At 40.0% G+C, this 22,834-nt stretch overlaps 1 protein-coding gene across 15 annotated transcripts in view; it reads left to right on the top strand.

The window, feature by feature from the left end:
* IARS1 (isoleucyl-tRNA synthetase 1) overlaps positions 1-22,834 on the top strand; it is a 94,514-nt gene that overhangs the window by 34,862 nt on the left and 36,818 nt on the right. For all 15 annotated transcript variants that reach the window (XM_086846042.1, XM_086846044.1, XM_086846040.1 and 12 more), the window contains 4 exons: positions 3,472-3,570; positions 13,810-13,936; positions 18,687-18,760; positions 19,142-19,336. In XM_086846042.1, coding sequence (XP_086702168.1) covers positions 3,472-3,570; positions 13,810-13,936; positions 18,687-18,760; positions 19,142-19,336 — 495 coding nt within the window. The remainder of the gene's footprint in view (positions 1-3,471; positions 3,571-13,809; positions 13,937-18,686; positions 18,761-19,141; positions 19,337-22,834) is intronic.

Raw genomic sequence — 22,834 nt, 5'->3', positions numbered from 1 at the left:
GTGGGGGAGGTCTCCAAGTGGAATTCTTCATGGGCCTTCATTATCAGTGAACAAACAAATTTTGGTTCTGAGGAATACAGACTAGACAGATTTAATCTAGAAATGAAGCTTGTTTTTATTAGTGACCCTCCCTGGTGTTGAAATTTCCACAATTGCTGTTGTAAAAAATCCCCAAACAATATCAAATTAAAAAAAAAAAAGTGCATCTTCAGTTATCTTTTAGTAGAGTATTAAATTCTTATTATGAGCAAAGACACACTTAAAATAAAATACCTAATTTAATTATCTGAAATGGCTTGAAGATTTTAAGTCCTATCTGATGTACACAGCACCTGTACTGAAATAACTGTGATAAAAGCTCATCTCTCTGTCTGGCTCTGACTCTGCTGGGTGAAGTGTTCTAGCAGGGTACGTTTATCTTTAATTTATAGAAAAAATAACCTTTCCTTGCTCTTGAGCAGAAGGATTGGTTTGTTTCTAGCAGCTGCCTAGAGGAAGAAGAGGAATTGCTCTTCCAAGTGTTATGTCCTTGATGATCTGGGACAATTTTTGAAAAATGGCAGCTCCAAAATCAAGCTTGTGTTTTTCTTGTGTAGCAACTCAAATATCCAGTCATGGCCTTCTGAGACAAAGCAGGGATGTAGAAGTGCTGATTCTGTAGAAGATCCTTAATCCTGCCACTCTGTTGACATTTTTGTTGATTGATGATAAGTTGCAGGCAGCACCTAGCAGCAAATTATCCGGTGGGAAGAACCGAACAATGGATTCTACTTGAAAAGCTCATTTCACTGCCATCACAAATCAAACCATAATTGGAATATGCTAAAAGTAGAAGAGTAGTTCTTAACTTTGAACATAGTTATAAGTTATTTTGATTAATGTAAGAAAACTTTGAAATCAGACTCTTCTTAATGTACTGCTGCCTTTCCCTGAAACCAAGCGGCTGTTTAATCCTTGTGATGTTGAGAAATTTTCTTTCTTTCTCCACATATCAGGAAATCTGGGTCCTTCTCTGTGTAGTAATTATCTGTCAGCTAAACTTTAAAATGTGAGAAACTCAGCAACTTGGTAAGGATGCAGTAGATAGTTTTCAAGTAGAATTTGTCTTTATTGGAACTGCTGAAAATGGAGGACATTGATCAGAACTGCTCTGTTCTCATGTGAGATCTTGGGAGTCTGTGTAGCCTGGGCAGCAGTTCAGCAGCTGTTGGAGTGTCCCCCACAGCTCTTCCTGCCATTCCTTTGGGAATAGTGTTGGGAAGCTCTTCCACTGCCAGACTTGGAGCTTTGACTTTTCCAGGCCAGTGAAGGCAAAACCAGGAAGTATCTTCATGACACGGGCTCAATTATTGATCATTTAGTTCCCAAATTACAGGAAAACAGAATAAGATCGCAATTAATGTGATTTGATTCTTCTGATGTGTTTCAAAAGGATCTGTCTGTAAGGGGAACAAAACTTTGTTCGGTTGGGACAGAGAGGAATGGTCAGGCAGGAACTTTGTAAGCATCAGACTTTGATTTAAGGTCTGTCTGGGTGGTTTTCCCCTTGTGTTGATGGAAAACAAAACCCAGCAATAAGTATTTCTCATTTGATTCTACTGTAAAATCCAGTTGAATCCGGATTCCTCAACCTTCTCACCAGTCAGGAGGGGCAGAAATGTGGGAGGTGTCACTGCTTGGGCAATTTTAGTGTTTTATTCTCTGCAGTCCCCTGCTGAGGCACTGCTTGGTAGTACAGCCAGAAGAAAAATATTCAGGGAAACTTTGCCCTCTCCCCTTACTTGTTGCCTTCATGTAGGAGGAGCAGAGCCCTGTAGGTTGTCAGGTGTTACAACCTCGGTGTTGGGTGGAAAGCCTGGGAAATGATTTCCCTGCTTGGCCTTTGTGATGGATCCTTCCAGCTTGAAGCCACTCTGTGTCCCTGGGCCCGTCTTAAATTTGTGTAGCAAGCCATCAGTAGGTTTGCATTTAATAGCTAGGACACAACTACATTGTTACTTGAAACTGTCACCATTTCCTTAAAGGTTATAGGTACTTTAACACTTGAGCACATTGAAACACACAGGTTATAATGTTACAATGAAAAGTCTTTTGAAATACAGTGTTAAAAGAAACAATGTGATTTTTATTATTGGGCTTTGTGCACTGTGAAACAACCTTTGCTGTGGGTTTTCTTTCTTTTGTGGGTTAGGCAGGTGCATCTTTAGCAAGTGCTGTCACAGTAGCAATTTTAATTTACACCATCATCTGCAGTAGTTGGTGGATTTCAAATGTGCTCTTGCTGTGAATATAAGTAAAATGAATAAAACTTTGGCTGTTTGTAGTGCTGACTGCACATGGGAGATAACAGCAGTTTCTCAGGGTCTTTGCTGGTGAATTTTTGTGTATTGCCAAGTTCTTAGCCAAAGTAACTAAAACAAAATATTTTTAAGAAACATTTGGTGGAGTGGAATGAAGCTAGAGGAGAATGAGCTTCCTGTCACAGTGTTGTTTGTCCCTCTGTACCCATAGACAGATCCTATCTCCTAGGGCTTTTCTCCCTCATCATAATGGAATAATGGGATGGATGTGAAGGATTAGAAATGTCTGAGCTCCTTATAGTGACCTGTGCCCGCTCTTGGATCCCAGGATCCTTTAGGAGGATGTGCTGCCTGAGCAGTTACTCAAGACCTTAAGCAGTTATTATGGAACTGATAAATCAGAGTCTGGGTTGGGACACTGCAGTCAGATGCTTGGAGATACTGATTTTACCAAGTAATTTAGGAAATTGCTCAATCTGTGCACTGGCCAATCGTGTTTCCATTTCTAAGCAATCCCAAGTTGTAAAACTGCTCTCCTCCCATATGGATTTTCTTTTATTGCTTATTGAAGTCAGGAATATGTTAAGATATATTTTAAAATTCTTGTATATGCTTATGTGGATTTCTTGCTTTCCCTCTCACCTGGAATGGAAGTTGCTTCTGGTTAACCCTGGGTGCTGTTACTTTTTTATGATTTGTGATTATTATTTTAAATGCAAATAGTAAAAACATAGCATAATGTTCCCTGGCTTTTCAGGCTCATATACACATAAAAAATGATTCAGAATGAGCTCATGTGGAAGACTGAAATATGACTCATTTTAGTAGTTATTGAAGTTCATAATGTAGGAGCACAAATTTCAAATTCAAGTATCGTTTGAACATTTTCATGATTGCTCTTGCTATACAAATTCCTTGAATTACTGGGTTTGAAGGCTGTAAATTATTTTTCAGGACTGGATTTCAAAATAGTAGTTCACATAAGTGTAACAGTTTGTCATTTAACAAACCAAACAGACCCCAACCTTTAACTGTGATGATATTTCAGCAGCAGTGAACTCAGTCTGTGGAAAAGGGACTATCATGTGCAGAACTAAATATTAGAGAGCACTTTATCAATAATGTAGTATTTAAGAATGTTGTTGTTTGTTTTATTCCCTTCCCTGCACAGGTCAGATACTCCGCTGATCTACAAAGCCGTGCCCAGCTGGTTTGTCAGGGTGGAGCACATGGTGGAGAAGCTGTTGGAAAATAATGCCCAGTGCTACTGGTAATGTCTCCTTCAGAAATCTGTTTTATTCCTTTCCCTGGAGTTGGGGGTGTAGGGTGTGTGTGCTGGAACTCTCCAAAGCTATTCCACTGTTCATATGCTCACTTTGCTTCATATTTCCACTCTTTCAGCCAATGCTACTGGGACCAGTTCTAAACAGTGTTTTATCTCAGTTTCATCAGGGTTGAATATTTCCTAGTAATTTACAGGGAAATACACTACAGAATCATTAAAAATGCCCTCCAAACACGTTATGCAAACCTAAACAATTCAGCATGAGAGAAACTGCAGAGGAGAATCATCCTGCAGAAGCTGGGATGTGCTTCCCAAAAAGCTCCACCTGAGACAGTAATAGAGGCAGCTTAATGCTATGTATATATTGTTCCAAATTAAACTAATTTTTAGACAAGTTGTGGGTTTTTTCCATCTAGTTATTACAGATAAGGTTATTTCATCAAAGGTGAATTTGAAGAAAAAATCCTGCCCTTACTGTTGTAGATAAACTCATTTACACTGGTTTAAAGAAAAAAATTCCATTAATGGTAAAAATCATATCTTGACATGTATATAGGGAGTGTGAAAAATACTTGTGTGAAATTTGTGTAGGAAACAGCAGATGAGCTTTAGGTAACAACTTAAGTGCATTATTAAGTGCAGTAAAAGGGAACTGTTGGTACTGGTGGCCTTTTAGGGTGTCAGTCCTGGGTTTGTGGTGTGTTAATAACAAAAGGACCTTATCTTTTGCACTCTCATAAACTGCATTTTTATTTCCCTTCCTCTCATCAATCACTTCTGCCTGGGAGGCTCAGACCTCCCAGTGAGTGAGGAAAACTTGCAGATTACCACCTCATTCAGTCTTTCCATTTGAGGACTGCAGGGAGAGCTGGGATTCCTCCCCTCTCCCACCACAGTTGCCTCTTGTAAAGAAGGTGACTCAACCTTCAGTGAGCAATTACAGCTTGTGCTGCTTTTTTTTCATGGACAGTAGCTGGCAATTAAATTCTCCATGAGCAGCTTTTGCATAACTGCTTACGTTGTGCAGGCACTGTAAATCCTGGGATCTGTGGGAAAAGTCAGTGATCCATAATAGAGCCTGCCCAGAAATGCTGCAGCCTGGCTTTGCCAAGCAGCACATGCCCAGTCTGGCTGTGTCAGGAGAGTTTAGAGATTACTAAGTGTTGTTTTCTGTTTTCCATAGCAGAACATACTGTGATCCTCCTTTGGGGCAAAAATAAGCTGGAGAGGGGGTGAAAGTGTTTGTTCTTAGCTTTAATTAGCTTCCTCAAGATGCTTTCACTGTTGGGATGACAGTAGACCTGCATACTTAATTTTCACATGAACAGAATTAAAAAAAAAATGTAATGATCCTGTTAAGGAAGTGCTTGAATGGTGGGTTTTGCTTTTCCAGAAGCAGAGCTTCAGGGAGAACCTGCTAAGTGACCTCCATTCATCCAGGAGACACTAATTAGTAAGAATTACTGATCAGTTTGAACCCTGCCTCATGCACATATTTGGGTTTTCAGTGGTGCTTTTGGTAAGTGCTGAGTCGTGGGGATACAACTGGAAGCAAATTTTGGAGCTGCTGTTGCAAAGGTTGGGTGAGAAAAGCAGGCAGTGACATCATTTGGGAGTTTTCAAAATGCTTGGGATTACAGGAAACATTTGTCCTTCAGGCAATTCCTGAATCTGAACACAGTTCCATAATTGAACATAAAACTGATTCCTCAGGACTCCTCTTAAAACCATGTGGTCTTAGGAATTGTGGGAAGCTTTTTGTAGGGAATATAGCTACAAGTACAGATGTATGATCACAGAATTATTAACAAAGAATATGTATTTTCCAGTATGTGATTTCATAGTCATTTGAATACTGGGTAAACTTGAAGTTGGCTTTTAAAATCCAGCTTTTATAAAGAATAAGGGAGTGTTTTTTGAGGTTTTCTTCCTGTGTTCTCCATTGATGCCAGTTTTGTTTGGACTGTAGCTTCTTTAGTTGGCATTGAGACTGCTGGCCTTCTGCAGTATTCATTTATTTAAATTTTGGAAACTCCATCCTTCCCAAAACCTACTTTTTCTGCTTTTGAAGAGACTTGATCTCTCAAAGTGTCACAGGAATAATATGTAGCTTTTAAAAAATTTATTTTTGGACTCTCTGGGGCTTCAGCATGTCCTGAAAATGAGAAAATTTGGGATAAATGCTTTTCAGACTATATTAACCTTTACAAAATGGGTTTGACTGCATTCCTTTTTTTATTCCTATAAATGACTGATAGGTATATTGTCCCTTAAGAATAGCTGCCCTCTTGATAGATACCCTTCCTGATGAAATAAATTAAACATACTTGGACAAACTTTGCAACCTGATTGCATTTCTAATTAGTTTTTTAGTGAATTATCCAACTTATAAGGCCACAGCCATTCAAAATTTATTAAAACCACCAACTCTATTTTCATTTTTCAACATTAACTATCACTTCCAATAATGGTTACATGAGTAATGTGGCAGCATTTTTGTAGAATCAGAAGCCAAAAAATCCTCTCTATTCTGTTGCATCCTTATTTCAGGCAGACTGGGAATTAACTTGTGTCAAATGTTGATGAAAATGCTCAATTGGAACAGTATTTAGGGGGCTGTGTTTCAGCCTTTAATTGAAGTTCCCTTACTGAATGTTCTTTACTGTGTAACTGAGATTATTTAAAAGAAAATTTGAATTAAAAAGGTTATCTTCTATTTGGCATTCAGGCACCCACTACTGCTGTATTTGAGATGAAGAGGGGCAGATTTGGCTGCTGTAAAATCTGGGCTTGTCAAACCTTGGCTTTCTATTCTCTTGATAAGGAGAGTTGGATGCAACACCAAGGTGCTGTCTGGATTTCAGGCTTAATTGTTGTCATCATCATTTTCTCAAATTGTTTACTGAAAGAGCATTTTTTATGTAAACCAGGCCACTTAGATTATATTTCCAGTATAGGACTAATTCCTATCATTGGTGTTCAAAGTTGGTGTAAATTGAAAATTTATAAGTTACTGTAAGTAATAAATCTATACAATTTATAATGCAAATTCCAAACTATTGTAGCTCATCCTTCTGGCAGTGGATGTTGTATTTCTATTCTTGCAGACTGATAGAAAAGATTCTGTAGTTTGTATTTAAATATCAGCTTTGAACTCTTTATTTTGTTTTCTTTTAAACCTCCCTCACTTAAAGTTCTCCTTCAGTAACTCCTAAAACATTCACCTGTAGCTGTTGCCAAGTTTCTGATGTTAAAGACATTGTGCAGCTCTGACATTGTTTGCATAAGATGTTCAGCCCTTTGAGTAGTGGAAAAATGAGCATCAGTGGAAGGAAAGCAGTGATGGGAGACAGTCAGGGACTTCAAAAAAGCCAAACCTTTTGTTCTGGCATCTTCTTACCACTGAAGAATTCAGGTGTTGTAATAAAGAGCTCAATGTATGGTTGAAGGTATTATTTTCCTGACTTCCACCATAACTTAAGCTGTTAGTTCTTGCTGGAAATGCCACCCACAACACATTTCTGTGAGTGAAGTTAAAGTTTTGCGTGCACTCCCTACAGCTCCTGTGTCAGCCCAGGTGTCTTGTCCTGTGTCAGTCGAGCACATCAAGCTTTGGAGAAGCTTTTCATCTTGGTCATTTTAATCTTTCACCGCAAAACTGTCTCCCACCTGTGGAAAGGTGAGATGTGATCAGGAATAATGCCTGTTTGTGTCAGAAGCCTCGAGGCTGTGCAGAGGATGGGGCTGTGGAGCCCATCCACAATAGAAAGCAAATGTTTATTTTACTGAACTTGTCAGTTTTCCTCAGATGAGGAATCTGAGTCTGTAGCAGGGCAACAGAATTTTAAATCATAACAGAATTCTAGAGCAATGGAAGAAAATCAGTGAGTCCTTTTTCCTTCTTTTGCTCCTTGTTTTTGTTTTATAGAAAATCTCAGGACATTTTCTTTCTTGATTTGTTAATATTAATACATTTCATCTGAACAGTTTTAAATGCATGGTGTGTGTAGATTTGTTTCTTTTTTCTTTTTTTTTCTTTAGTATCACCATGCAGTTGTAACTCTTCTTTTTGAGTCATCAGTCACACTTTTCCTACTGGGGAATCGTGAATACAGATGAGATCCTCCCTCTAGTAGCAATTGTGATGTATACAGCAACGTGGAGTCACTAGATGGCAACATTTCCTGAGGAAAAATCCAAGTCTGTGGCATTGCCTACAGCAGGAGGTGGAAAAAATTGCTGCAGGGTTAGCCTTGTGTTTGTCTAATTTAAAGAAGGTTTTATTACTGTCTGTTATCAGACATGGTTGAGGATTAGAAGTGAATTTGGAGGCTTGTTCAGTGGATTTTGAAGGCTCGTGTTCTGCTGTGCCTTAATTTTGCTGTTTCTTCTCTGAGCCTCCTGTGCAGAGATCGCTGATGATGCCATGAATGCAGAGGTACCTTTTCAGTTCTGCTGAAGGGTCACCAAAAGCTTATTTTTTGCTTCAAGGAAAAGCTTATGAAGCAAACCCCCCAAATGCCAGTTCACTAAGCAACTCCAGCCCATGATTTTCTTGGGCAGCTGATAGATCTGTGACATGAGCAGTGTGTGGAATGTCTGCCACTGTCTCAGGAATGCAAATGTATCGATATATGTGGATTGAAATGGATCCTGAGTGCTGATGCCCTCCAAAAGTACTTTGTGCCAGTAAATGTTAGAGTATTCCCAAGGAAACTGTGCAGGGAGAAAAAAAGTGGAAGCTTCCCGTCTCCCTGGCTTCAGGCTGCCGGGATTGTTGATAAGATAAGGAATTTTAGCAGCAATTAGCAGGGTGCCTGGGTCGTAGAAGGGAGATGGAGCAGGGTTTTTAGTGGGACGTGTGCCAGCATTGGAGGTCAGGGCTGCGCTGCCGTGTCCGGGAGCAGCGGTGACGGGGATGCGTCTGCAGCAGCATTGCAGTCACACCACAACGTGGTGGTTACCATGGGAACCAGGAGAAAAGAGGGAAGAGAAACGTTAGGAGATCAAAATGATTGAAAGCACAGTTCATTTAGCCCCTGTAAGCTGCACCATAAGCAGAAAATGCAGCGGTGGAGGTCGCCCAGGCTGGTGTGGGGTGTGTGGGGTTGCACCATTCCAGCAGCTCTCCCCAGCTGAGGAGCAGAGGCTGCTGCAGTGGAAATTCTGCCTGGCACACACTGACCTTTCCTCCCTTCCTCTCTCCTCCCTCCCACCTCCCCCCATGTTTAATTAGGTCCATGATATAGATTGGCGCTAATTAAAGTGTCAAAAGGGCATGAATAGTTGCTTATTTTATCTCTTTGAATTAAAAACCATTAAAAATCAATTTGAGGGCATGTTGAAGGAGGCTTGTTATTAGAGTAAATTAACATAATGGAATTTAAGCCTTTGTCTTCTAAGGGTTGGTTAATGTTTAAAAAGAAAGCCAAATTCTACACCTAAAATAAACCCCCCAGTTGGTATGCTAGGAATTTAAATAAATCTGAGCATATTTAGTTAGATGACATAGAATAGTTACTTCATCACCTTTGGTGTTTCTGATACGACTCAGCTATCTTCTGGAAGAGTAACTTTCTCTTTTCCAGACTTAAAATTGATTCCTGATTTCAGGTGGCATTTAAAAAGTTACCAGCTTGCCAAAGGACAGGACAGATCTGGGAGCATCCTCTCAGAACCAAAGCTGTATTAGAGTTCTTAATCTGGTATTAGGTCCCCTAATTCCCACTACTTAAGGTAGTATTTTGTTTATCAACTTTATAGTCTTAACTCCTTTAATTAGCAATTATGAAGTAAATCTTACCCAATACATAAAGGTGCTGGTTTTTTTCAGAGACTATCATTAAAAAGATTAGCTGGTGAGAAGAAGATGAGAATGGTGATGAAGAGTGAGAAAAGATTAGCCTATCTTTATGTAATACCTGAAACAGCTTTCAGTGTTGAGCTGATGATAAAACACAAGGCTTGTGCAGGGGCAGTGTTTTATTTTGGCAGTGCTGTTTGTGTTTACAGAGAAGAGGGATGGTGCTGCTTTGAGACAGCTCCTGCATCCCGTGACTGGGCCCGGTGAGCCAGCTCAGAGCACATCTGAGCTCGCAGATGGAATAAGGAGCTGAGTTCAGGATTTGCAATTGTGTTATGAGCACAAGAAATACGCTTCAAAATATATCTACAGAAAAGGAACAGATGTCTTTGTCCTTTTAATAAGTTTCCTTCTGGATCATGTAATAATTTAGAATATTTTTTTTATTTGCATCCTGTACATTTTTCCTCTGGAGACAAAGAGTCAGAAAGCAAATTTATTTATTTTAATTGATGCTGTTCCTTGAGTATTATTGGTGCTGAGAACCCACTGGCTCAGCCTGTGGTAGCTCACTGTCAGCAAACTCAGTTCTGCTGTGGGATTGAAGGTGGTCAATATTTGCTGTTTTCAAATCCATGCCCACATTGCTTGTGTGACTTGGCTGCTGAGTGGTGCATAGACTGAGAAGGCAAAGGAGAGGGTTCCTGCTGTAATAAATTAATAGATTTTGTTAAAAGACTGAGTTTTGCTTTGCTCTTCATGGGTTTTTTTGGCTTGTCAAATGGAATTTTTATTTTACACTAAGACGCTAAGAAAATGAGTAGCTACCAAGGAAGGATGTGGGAGTTGACTGTGCAGAGGACTTAGCAATGCATGAATTAAGCAAAACCCCACATCTGCTTCAAAAATAGGAATAAACAGTCAAAAATGGATACAGAAATTTGCAGCAAATGAATAATTTTCATTATCTCTGACTTGTACGGTAGAGTTTTGATGTTGGGAAAGTAAGACAGACATGAGCATTCAAACAGGTGTACTGATGTACTTGGATTCAAAATCTTCCTAATTTATGATTTGGCAAAACAATATTCCTTTGTGTTGTGGAGTTGAATTCCCTGAACTTTCCAACATCCTGCAGTTTATTTAGTGCCCTGTCCTGGGTGCCAAGAGGAGAAATTGCAATTGTCCTACACTGTTCCACACCCATGAATCAAGAGCTCCCTGACCTGCTGAGGCAGCAGTCTCCTTAACCTTGCTAAATGTCAGAGAAAGAAGTATGAAATCCTATCTGTGTCATTTTGCAGAGAAATTTGAAGGTCAAACAAATTGTAGGCCCGTTGGGAAATAAAAAAACCTGTTTCTCACAGCTCAGTTTGAGGAGCTGCAGCATGATGGCTTTGGGAGAGATGTGGCTGCTTTGAATTTTCACTTGCAGCCTCAGGGAGCTGTTGGGAGCTGGGGCTTGATCTTCTCTGAGATGTGAAGGTGTCCAGTGCCAGTCCAGGGGGCTCTGAACTGGTAGAACTGGGCACCTTGTGGTCACACCCAGCTGCACTCAGTGGTCACCAGCAGGAACCCGAGATCTCTGCTTCCAGGCTGGAGGGAGTTGGTGATGGATGTGGGGATAAACATGAAAAATATGTGCATTGGCATATGGGAGAGGGCTTTTCATTTATCTTCCAGATGCTTTGTAGATGGAAGAGTAAAAAAATGTGTCCTCAACTAATACATGCCTGTGGCAAGATGGTGTCTTCATGAAAATTTAGCAGGAGAAATATGCCAAGAAAATATCTAAGAGTAGGATTAAAAGAAACTGAAAAACTCTAAGAACGCTAACCTGGAATTGGTGTAAATAAAGATCAGGTGTTAGTAACAACATCACTGAGAATACTGGGTTTTTTCCCAGCCTAATCAAATATTTAAGTAGAAGGTGCCTCTGATTTTATTTTTTTCCCTTGTGATATGTAGGTAGGTGTTAAACTGAGCTATCTGGAGCTAAATCTAGTGAGAATAAGTAAAAGAAATGGGCTCCAGACTTGAAGGGCTGTGCCTGGCATGATTGTTCCTGCTGCAGATTGCTCTTCCAGCTTGATCCCAGCTGGAGGCTGTGTTTGCCTTTGGGCAGCATCTCTGCAGAGGCAAAACCCAACTGCTTTAAGTAACACTTCCTTTGAGTGATGGGCTCAGAATGTGTGTGAGATACAGGCTCTTTTTATTAGATTTGATGGCTGTGCCAGCGTTATTCCTGTGTTGTACCTCTAAAGAGCCATAGATCATTGTTGCAAATGTGGTTCGTAGATGAAGTGGTTTGTGTTTTATGTTCCACTGCAAACTGGCAGCAGGGTCAGACAATTTTACCAGAAGAGGTAAATTATATGCTTTCATAGCTCAGAGAGAGAGATCACACCACATACATTTTTGTGGTTAATGTCCACTTTGGGGATAAAATTAATTTTTCATGCGTGTTTTGAGGAGGCAGAATTGAAACTCTTAGCATTTTAATGTCATTGGGGGATTGTCTCAGCCTCTAGCTATGTTAAATGGGACTAATAATTTCAGCTAATCAGTGTCTAACAACTTCTGAAAAATGGAAACTAGTTTAGGAGTGATGTAAAGAGAAGTTTTCCACATTAGTGGAATGTTGGGCAAATGCTAATGAACTTTGTACAGTTTCCACTTGTGTTTGGCGAGAGGGTCTCCTGAGGTCAGGACAGAAAGTTAATAGTAATGAGTCCCACGCTGAACCAAATTGGGAAAGCCTGTATATGTTTCTAACTTTCAGAGCAGGGCTACAGATGTCATGTGAAACATGAGTCACTGAGTTTGTTTAAAATTTTTTTATATTAGATTTTTGTTCGAGAAGTGTTACAGAAGACAATTTTGCAGCTGAAAGTAACTCCAGAAATAGCGAGGGATGCTGTGGAACTTCAGGCTGATATTTAGTAAGGCTTTAAAGGGTAGTTTTTATCCACTTGAGACAATATTGGCAGCAAGAGGCCTTTAGATCTCTACATGGCTTCATCATGGGTAAAACTTTTAAAATAAGAGAGCGGCTTTTATTTTCATCAATAGTTTGCTTTTTTTTTTTATTCACATTTATTTCATAAATCTCCTGCTGCTGGGCCAAATCCTACCTCAATGTATCATGTGAATCCATTCTTCTAATATTTTTCTCTAAAGGAACCTTTCATCTTTGTTACTCTTGGGACTGATCTGTGATTAAAAGTCCTCAAAAAAAAAAAAAAAATACTTGACAAGAGGACCAAGAGCTTCAGAAAGAAAAGTGGAAGAGACCCTGTGTGCTCCCCCTTTAGAATCCATGGCCCTCCTAATCCAGCTCAGACTTTGGGAAGGGCCTTTCTAGTTAGACTGGGAAAACAAACACAGCAAAACTTGCCATGGGTTGCTCAAAGCTCAGTTCCAGAGCTACTTTATTGTTGTGAGCTGCTCATTCACAGTTTCTGTGTGTCACACTGTCTTAAGGTTGCTCTTTCTGTGAGTTTCATTTGAGTTTGGTCTTTTTAAATGCACCTTTAGGCATGAAGTGAGCATTTTGTTGAGCATGAAACCCATTGCTTTCCTTCATCTGCACATAATCATTGGATAAATAGTTAATTGTTTGTTTACATCCTGGGAGAAAATGGTTCTAATGATTCTAATCAAACCACCAGGCCACTTAGCACAACCAGGAACCTTGCAGGGCATTGGATTCTGGTGTTAACCTTTGAGCTCCAAGACACTTTCATACAATAAAAAATTGTCTTTAACATCCTTCAATGCCCTTTAGTGCTCAAAATGAGGTTTTAGCAAGCATTGATAGGGGTCTGTGGTTGGGGGCGTGTTTTGTTTCTTAATTGGGTAATTCAAAGTGAGATGATAAATAGCTTGGGAAGGGTTTTTTGTATGATCTATCAACCTGAGTAATGTGCATACACCTGGATGCCCATACATAATCCAAGGTGCCTTTTAGTGCTATTGCTCCAGGCTTTTTAATCTTGGGAATTTCAGTCAACCCCAAAATCAGTGGCTGTTCCTTTTTCTGTGTGTGATTTAATTATAAGTATTGTCATGGCCATTAGCCATAATCCTCCACTGTTGGACTGTCCTGAGGACTTTGGCCTTTGTTTCATCCCTAATGAATCTGTTTTATGTTGCATGTGTTTTCCTGAGTTACAGTAAAATAAATATGGTGTTTTTCACATCAGCAGCTTACCTGGAGATCAGACAAAGGCAGTTTTGTGTTTTTTAGCAACACCTCCATAGGCCTTGCAGCAGCCAGTGCTGTAACATGAATGTGCTCCAAGTCAATCAGTGCTGGAACAAACTTCTATGGTGGATAAAATCAAATATAATCAGTTCTTACCAGCTTTCTTTTAAGTGGAACGTAGTGATACATTAATACTTTGGTTTTTTTGGCACAGGGTTCCAGATTTTGTGAGGGAGAAGCGCTTTGGGAACTGGCTGAAGGACGCCCGAGACTGGGCCATCTCTCGGAACCGCTACTGGGGGACCCCCATCCCTCTGTGGGTCAGCGAGGATTTGGAAGAGGTGAGCAAGGAAAATGAAACATTCTAGATAGCAAAAAACCCTGTCTGTACTTGTTGTTTGCTTATTTTGATGTATCTTTGGCTGCTGCAGCCTGAAGTTCTATTTACATGTTTTAATAGCATATCTGTATAACCCATCTATATTTGTGTAATAGGTGATAGATCTGTGCATGTTTATGGGTTCATTTGTGTGCCTGTGCAGGCTTTCTTTGCTTTTGCTTCGAAACTGCAAGCAATTTTTTTTGGTTTTTACATTAAAATTAATCTTGTCTTTCCCAGAAGAATTTGCAGTGATGGCAAATCTAAAGGAAATAATAAATGCAGTGAGAAAATGGCAAGGAGGAAATTTATTTTTTTAATTTTTTTTTTTTGGTAAAAAGACTCCTTTAAGTCTGCTTTTGAAATTCTGGTGGTTGGTTACTTCAAGCCAAATGAGTTGCTGAAGGCATAAAAGTAAGTCCACCACAGCAGAACAGTGAAGATACATATTTGTAGTGCCACAAATGTAAATGTAGCAGACTGTAAAAATACGAATCTAGTGGAATGATGAAAATGTATAATGGTAGTGCTAGAAATGAGCTTTGTCAAGCTGCAAGGTACCCTGCATTGGGTGCATAATGCAGAGGGCATGAGTGAACACTTGACACAATTTTGATGGTTTTAAAACTCCTTTTGAAGGTAAAGTGGGTTTGGTTTTTTTTGTGTGATGTTTTCCTTTTCTCTTTTTTCTTTTTTTTTTTTTTTTTCCTTTTTTTTTTTTTTTTTTTGTATTGGGTTAGTTCCATGAGACACACATGATAAGCCTTCCTCATGCTGAGAGTAGGAAATGGTAATCAGTGTCAGGATGTCCAGGGAAGGTAAATACTGATGGCAGCATCCCAAGCCTTTATTTTTATCTCTCTTGATTTGAAGAAGTTTTACTCTTCATTTTAGACCTGAAAGACCTCAAGTAGCAAAACATCTGCTAGAGAAGTATATTATGACCTTAAACTTGCTGTTGCTTAGATGTGCACCATAAAGCATTTTTATTTCCTCTTCACTGGGAATCTTGGTAGGCAGGGAGATACTGGGATAGGGAGGGAGCTACTCCTGCAATTAGGATTTAAGTATCTCAGAAAGCTTTGGCATTTGGATTCTATTTGTGCTGTGTGTTTGTAAATTACTGACAAACCAAGTGCTTTTGTCTCTCATATAACAGTTAAAGTTTAGTGTGAAGACTGACAATTTATACACACTTTCTTCACATTCATCTAACATTTCTAAGTCCTTTGTTTGATCTAACCATTTTTTTTACATAATAAAAAGGCTTTCAGTGTTGTGCCTGGGTATTTCAGTCTACAGCTGAAAATGATTGTGTAACGGTTTCATTACTTCCACTCCTTGCCTCTAATAATATTTCATTTTCTGTTCAGTCTCCCCTTATCTGTATTCCAGTGTGTACTGATTTTTTTTTTGCTTTTCTAGGTTTGATTTGTTAGTTTTTAATAACAAAATGATGTCTAACTTGGAAGATTGACCTTTCCTTTGAAACGAGCTGCAAATATTCCTCAGGGCTTGGTGTTCTGAATAATGATGGAAATACCAACAGGTCTATTATTTCTATCCATAGATGTCACACATTTCTGTTTGCTCCAGAGCCTGAATATTATGCTTTAATAGATGAGTACAGCTTCTGAACTGAGCTAAATTTCAAGTCAGAAGTTTTTTAAAAATATTCACTCTTTTTGTGTGTGTGAGATATGGCTTGAAAAACAAATAGTGCTGGAACTGATGTAAAACTTAAAGCCTAGGTGACATCTGCTCTCCCAGTAATGACATTCCCTCAGAATTCCCTGACTCCAGTGTTACTGCAGCCTGGTGCCGTGTGGGATTGCAGAGCAGCCTCTTCATGTCTTGCTCTCAGAAGAACACTTTGTTGCATGCAATTATGCTTTGCATATTAAATCCTGGAGAAGCAATAACCATTCCTTATTTAATATACAGTAAGGTGAATTAATTGGTATTAAAGTGAATTTTATTGCAGATCAATAACTGCTTTTGCACAGTTTTATTTTAGTTTTCTTTTAGCATAATTATCAGGTAGAGATGCATAATGGAAGTTAAATTTTGAAGCTTGTGTTTATTGCCACATTTTTGCAGACAGTTTATCATTTTAAGCTTTCAAATTCCAATGATTTCCTCAGTGGAGGAACACATCTCATTTGGATTAGATAATAAAATTTTTTAATATAACACCCAAGTTGGTAAAGCAGATACAGGCTCATTTTATAGGACTTACATATAAACACAAACGATAGTGTTCACTATTCAGTGATGCTCTGAAGTTCCCTGATTATTTCCTGGCTTGTCACTCATGGTAAGCCTGCCTTGGGCTGGGTGCCCTCAGTCTTGGCCAGCAGAATGAGAGGGCTCTGGCTCTGCTCTCCTGAGGGTGAGGGAACCTCTCCAGGTGCATTTCTGGGCTGCTTTGAGGCTGCATTAAGGCCACTTCTGGCTGACTATAGCAGTCATTTCTTCTCCTATTTCATATTCATGAAATGTTTTCTGGTGATCCCAGGCCATCTTTCTGACATACTGTGCAGGCTTCTTCCTTTCTGTGGGCACTCCTTACTCCTCAGCTGTGGTGCTGAACAGAGCTGAAATGGCAAAGCCAAAAAAACAAACATTTTTATTTAGCAGGGGCTTCAGGGCTGTGCCACGGGAACATGGAGATGCATGAATGCTGCTGGATGCCTTCACGCTCCTATTGACATGGATAATCCTGGATGTAATGTTCATTTTCTTAGCAGGGGTTAATCTTGACCTCTGGCTTCACCTTAGGTCTTGGAGGTGCTGACACAGCCCGTTAGACTCTTTGCTGCTGTTCAGTGTTGGTAGAGCTGGTTTTGGAGCTGATGTGAGCCATCAAATGGAGGAGCAGCAGAGGGCCCAGGCTGTTGGAGCAGCCATGGCTGCTGAAGGGATGTATCGAGCAGAAGCTTTAATTGGAGAGCATCAGCCTGTGTGTGCTCTGTGCAGAAACGAGGGGGTGCGGCTTAATGAGGGATGGAATTTGATTAGCATCTGTTTGCTGCATTCTCCTCTTGCCTTGCAGCACCTAATGAGCTCCCCTTGGGACAGAGGAGCTCCATCCTTCTGCCTTGGACAGAGGTGCTTAGTGGTGGGGATCTGTGTTACTCTGGGGGCTGGTGGATTGTTCACGTGAACTTGGGTTTATTTCTTCCATGAGTGATTTCTGGGTGCAGTTCTGCATCAATATTCAGAATTTTGCTTCAGCATTGAAGCACTTGTTCAAAAACCACCAAATAATGAGCAGCTTTTCTCCCTTAGAGGGAGAGCTTAGTGTGAAAATATATTCAAGTACAAAGGTTAGAGAAGGTGTATCCAAGGGCATTTTTTTACCCATTTCTCTGTTAATACCTTTTCTTCCTCCAGCAGTGCTGAACTAAGCACCTGCTGCTGCTCACTTGTGCCTGTGTGCTTTCTTATGGGGCCACATGAATGAAGAACAGATCTGGGTTAAAAATAGTTTGTTGATGAAGATGTATTTTTACCTGGGATCAATCCCCTGGTGTAATTTGTGTGCATTCTGCAGGCTGTTTTACCTGGCTAGTGGAATCATCAAATATCCTGACTCACTTCCTACAGAAAAAAAAAAAATACAAAAAAACATAGATAAGCAATGAAAATGTTACATTTCCAAAGTACTTTAACAGTAGAAGATAGTGATTAGTAATGCTGATCAGCACTTGAATCAGACTGGGAAAATCATGTCTTAAAACCCAAATCAGACTGAGTTTCTGTCTTCTCTGTAATTCCATGACAGTTTTTTGGAATTAAATACACCAAAACCTTTCAGTTAGTCAGAATTTCCATGTGTATACATATGCATATATTTAAGACTAACTATAGGAATTGAGCAGTGCTCTGATTTTTCGTATCTTAAGAGCAACTTACAAAGTTATTTCATGTGAAAAACGTCTGGCCTATTTACAGCTTCTTTATGGTGTTACATTTAACTCCTTCTCTGTCAGATCTGTCAAACCCTGGGGTTTTTCCATGGCAATTCTAAATGGGAAGGATGGCATGTGGGAAAGCATCTCCAAAATCCAGGTCTGTACTGCAGCTTGTGGCTTGTGAGTCCTGCCAGACGAGAGAGGCCACAGGGCTCTGGGAGGGCTCAATTTGAGTAAAACCTGAAGCAAAGAAAGCTTTGCTTTCTGCTTTCTCATGCAGTTTTTCAGAATCATTGTTTCATGATGTCATTGCAAATCCGGTGTGGAAATCTGCCTTTTTCTTACTAGCGTGTTGATGCAACAAAACCAAGAAGAGTAGCTGTGACACTTTCTTCACTTTAAATAAAAAGCCTTTAACATGTACAGTTTAGTCTACCTGGGATGGAACACATGTGGATAATGAGCTGGTTATTTTAGGAGAGGAACCTGGAATCTGAAACTCCTATTTGTCTGCTTTGGAGAAACTGCCCCCTTGCCAATCCCACATTTTTTTGGTAACCTGCCCAAGATGCTGCTGCTTCCAAGTCTCCAGTTCTCGTAACATGAATTGTATTAAATCAGTGCAGTGGTCTCTAACATCATTTGAGGAAGGAGACCCTTGTACAAAATTTTTATTGTTTTTTTCAGCTCTACCAAATACTAAAAGAGATACTGCAAATCTCCTGCCTGATATTGAAAAATAAAATAGCTGCTGAATGCAATTAACTGGCTGCATTTCTTGAATTTCTCCTACAGGTGGTTTGTGTTGGTTCAATGGCAGAACTGGAGGAGCTGTCTGGAGTGAAAGTCACGGATCTGCATCGAGAAAGGTGGGTCACAGACTCTTCACTGGGTATTAGAAATAGATAGGAACATATAGAAAATCCTTGTGGGGTTTTTTTTTTGCCCAAACTCTGGGAAACAGATTTAGGGAATAGAAAAGTTGTGACAGGACTCCTGATTAACACATATAAATTTTCTTGTGTTCCGTCAACAGAAACTTTAACTCTGTTAACTTTCTGTTTAGTTTCAACAAAGTTGTTGAACACTCTTAGTACAAAGATTACGGAGGATGTCGAAGGAAACACTTTGAAGGAACTTTTTGAAGAGTCATTAAAATGAAAGCCAAAACTGCTGTCACCTTAATAGACCAGCACATGAACTTCTCCTAACCTGGTTTTGTTTGGGGCTGCTGGCTGTTTGTCCCGCAGCATCGACCAGCTGAGCATCCCGTCGCGCAGCGGGAAGGGCGCCCTGCGCCGCGTGCCCGAGGTGTTCGACTGCTGGTTCGAGAGCGGCAGCATGCCCTACGCACAGGTCCACTACCCCTTCGAGAACAGGAGGGAGCTCGAGGATGCTTTCCCTGCCGACTTCATCGCCGAGGGCATCGACCAGACACGAGGATGGTAACTTTCTGCCATTTATTCTGTCAGGTTATTGTAGAAGTAAGGCCCGGCGCTTGGAAGATATCGGAATGTAACGGAAAGATAGTAACCCCCCCCTCCTCGTTAGTATGGTAATGCCTTCTGCAATTAGCCAATAGCACCTAGCTGTGATGAAAACAGTGACCCTAGGTTATAAAATGTCAAATTCTCCAGCAATAAAGGCCATTTTCGCCATCCATCACATTGGTGTCTGTGGGTTATGGACCGAGTGGCCAGGGGAGGCTACCGTGCTGTTCCTTGAACCAGGGTGTTTGCCTTGCTTGAAAGGCAACAGGTTATCACCCTGTGTCTAACACTTCAGTGCTTTACTATCTACTTGAATAATTAGTATGTTTGTTTAACAGCAGTTTATAATGCAGTCACTTCTCATATCTTTAATGCTGTACAGATAATTTGACTGTTTCTGTACAAGTAAGTGTATAATTGGTTTTTTAAGCTAAAACACAAGGTAGTCTAAAGCTCGGTGACAAACAAGTTGTTATAGAAATGGAGTATTAGCAAGAAAACTTCCCAGCTTTTATGGAAGACATCATTAGGTAATAGGGCACATCTTTGGCCTGGTAAGGAAAAGTCTCAGCAGTTGAATGATCACAGAACTTGAGTTATGTACTAGAGACAGAGCTGCACTTGAGTCAGTTGAAATGGAAGTCAATGTGCTGAGGAATTCAAGCCAATGTATAGCATGGTAATTTCTGCCCCAAGATTAAATTTGAATTTTTGGCTTATGTGAGTGCAGAAAGAAAATTAAATCAAATCTTAAGATTGTATAGTTTGCAGAAAAGTCAAAGTTTTTAGCTGTAACCTACATCTGCTTCTTTCACTCTGGATAAATCCTTTTCAATCGTTGGTGAAAAATTTTCTCTGATTTTCTGTGGTTAATGTTCTCATACATACTTGCATGCCTACATACAGTTTTAGTTTTAGCATTGCAAAGTGTTTAGTCCATGTCTGAAGTTTGAGGTTGACTGTGAAAATTGACAGATTAAGATGAATTTTTGTATTTTCTGGATTAGTGATTTTGACTGTGTCCAAGCAGAACTTTTCCATCCAGTAACTTGAGGTATTAGAGCTAAATAAATTCCTCTGGAATAGAGTTGGCACTTCCCTTTGCCCACTCCTCTACTCCCCCAACAAACCAAGCAACCAAAGCAGGCAGGGTGCCAAATACAACTAAATTTCATGATTGTAGTGAAATGTCTTTACTTTTCAACCTCTTAATTGTGATGCAAAAAATTATTTAACACCTTAGTATACAATCAAATATTGTTGGGTAGCAAAAAGAGAATGAGAAACTTACTTTTACCTCTTCATTTTTTTAATCTGGAAAAAATTAGAAAACAGTGGGTTTTTTGTTTTTTTGTTTTTTTATAAAAGAACTCAGGTTGAGGACATTTGGTGTGAGTCCTCAGACCTGTGTGCCATTGTCAGGGTGCAAGAGGAGCTTTTTCTTTTCAGTCTGGGGCAGGTTGCTTTTTGTTCTTAGCCTCAGCATAAGAGTTCCTGAGAGTCATACCCAGAGCCAGGTGTGTTTCACTTGTTTGTGGAGGGAAATCAAAACAGCTGCCTCAATTCCTGCTGCTCCCACCTTTCCCAGGTTGTTAATGAGCTGGGGCTTTGCTACCAGCAAGTGTTGGGTGATTTGTAGTAAAGCACTTTTGATGTGTGAGAGACAGAAGGAATTAAGATGTGAGGTCTAAGAGAACAACGAGCAGAAGTGTTGAGAGCACAGGATGTGATTTGTATTTGGCACATCCCGTACAGAGTGTGAAGATTGAGAATGGAGATTGGTTTTGTGTCAGGTCAGAGACTACAGCTGCTGTGAAGTGAGGACTGGGAGATGGGGAAAGGCTCAGGAGGTGCAGTTCTGGTGGCTTCTCATTCACTCCATGAAAGAGGAGGAAAAATCAAGGGAGACAAGGGGAAAATTAATGTGACAAAGGTGATTGCCCAGGAAAGTGATATTTTTGATGACTTTCTGCATGGATAGAGAAGCAGCTGAGTTATATTTGTTAAAGCCACAGGACAAAATCTTAGAGTAGCTGGGTTGCATGACTGGCAGTCCAGGCATAGTGGTAAGGAAGGCTCTGCCTTTGTATAAGGAAATGTAGCAAGATTTGTGGCCATGGTCTGAATGTGGTGGCCCACAGGCAATTCACAGCTGAAGGGTTTGCTATGAACCACAGGATCATGAATTTGCCCACAGTTGCTCAGGAAAAAAAGGAGAAAAGATCCCCTCCCTGTTCTCTCCTAGGTGGAACATAGAGCAAAGGAGTGAATTTCTGTCCCTGTTACATTTTTTTTACTGTTATTTGACTGACAGCTATTTATCTACAAGGATATACCTAGAAACAGTCAGAGATTTGGTGAATGGAAAGTGAAGCAGCAGAGAAATTGAGGAAGTTTTCAGGAAACAAACGTGTCTGTGGATATTTCAAAAATAAGGTGCAGAAAGACACTGCTTTAAAATATTCAAAGTGAATGAGGTGAATTTTAAAAGCACAACCCGAGGAAGAATCAGGAGAGTTCCATCAGAATATGTGGATCACAGGTTTTCAGAGACAGTCTTGTAGCTGTCATCAGCTCAGGCACCTCATGCTGAGGCTCCTTGGGTTTGACAATTTGAACATAAAATTTGTGATGTATCCTTGGATGCAATTTTCAGTGCCCACAGTCTGCCTGTACAGTTTTCCTAATACAGGGAATTAGGAATTCCTAAACAATATTGAAATCTCTCCTAGTTGATTCTTCCTTGTGTTTTTTACCTGCAAATTGGGATTTGTCAATGAGGAACTTTTTAGTAGGTACAGAGGAAAAACTGCTGTGTTTGTAGTGAACTTTCAGCCCTGTAGGCTTGAGGTGTCAGTCACTTGAGAAAATAGATTATTTGTGTTTAGGGGTTTTCTTAAGAAAGGTAAAAATCAAGACAGGGAATGTAAATGTTTGTGTGCAGGTGGAAGAGTATTGGTTAAAATTCATGAAATTAAACTGCAGTTTAATAAGGAGAATTTGTATCCTGCAGTGTGAGTTGAGGTGATTTTGAGAGTTAGGGCCCTGTCTGAGACAAGTATCAGAGCTGTCATGGAAGTCACTTAATAAATGTACACACAGCAACCTCTGCAGAGGACCCTCAAGTGTCAGAATAATGCTTTTGCAACTGTAGGCTGCTTTTTGATAAAAACAGCCTTGGAACATACAGATGGATTATTTTTTTTTCCCCCACTGAGGTGTTTCTCCTCTAAATCTTGATGCAAATACATAGTTCTGAGACATAACCTCCTGTGCCTTATTATAGCTTTTTTATAATCACCTTCTCTTTGAAGGTTGCTAAGCAGTTGTCAGTGTGATGCCTGTTTTGAACCAGGAAAGCTGTGGCCCACCCTCCAGTTACTTTCTTAAAAGTAATTACCAACAGTGCAGTTCCAGCAGCTCACACATCCCTCCTTTGGTGAAGGCTCTGGC

Source organism: Cyanistes caeruleus, chromosome 11 (assembly GCF_971803275.1).
Source record: "Cyanistes caeruleus chromosome 11, bCyaCae1.hap1.1, whole genome shotgun sequence".
Classification (NCBI taxonomy): Eukaryota; Metazoa; Chordata; class Aves; order Passeriformes; family Paridae; genus Cyanistes; species Cyanistes caeruleus.
This window is presented reverse-complemented; position numbering and strand designations above follow the sequence as displayed.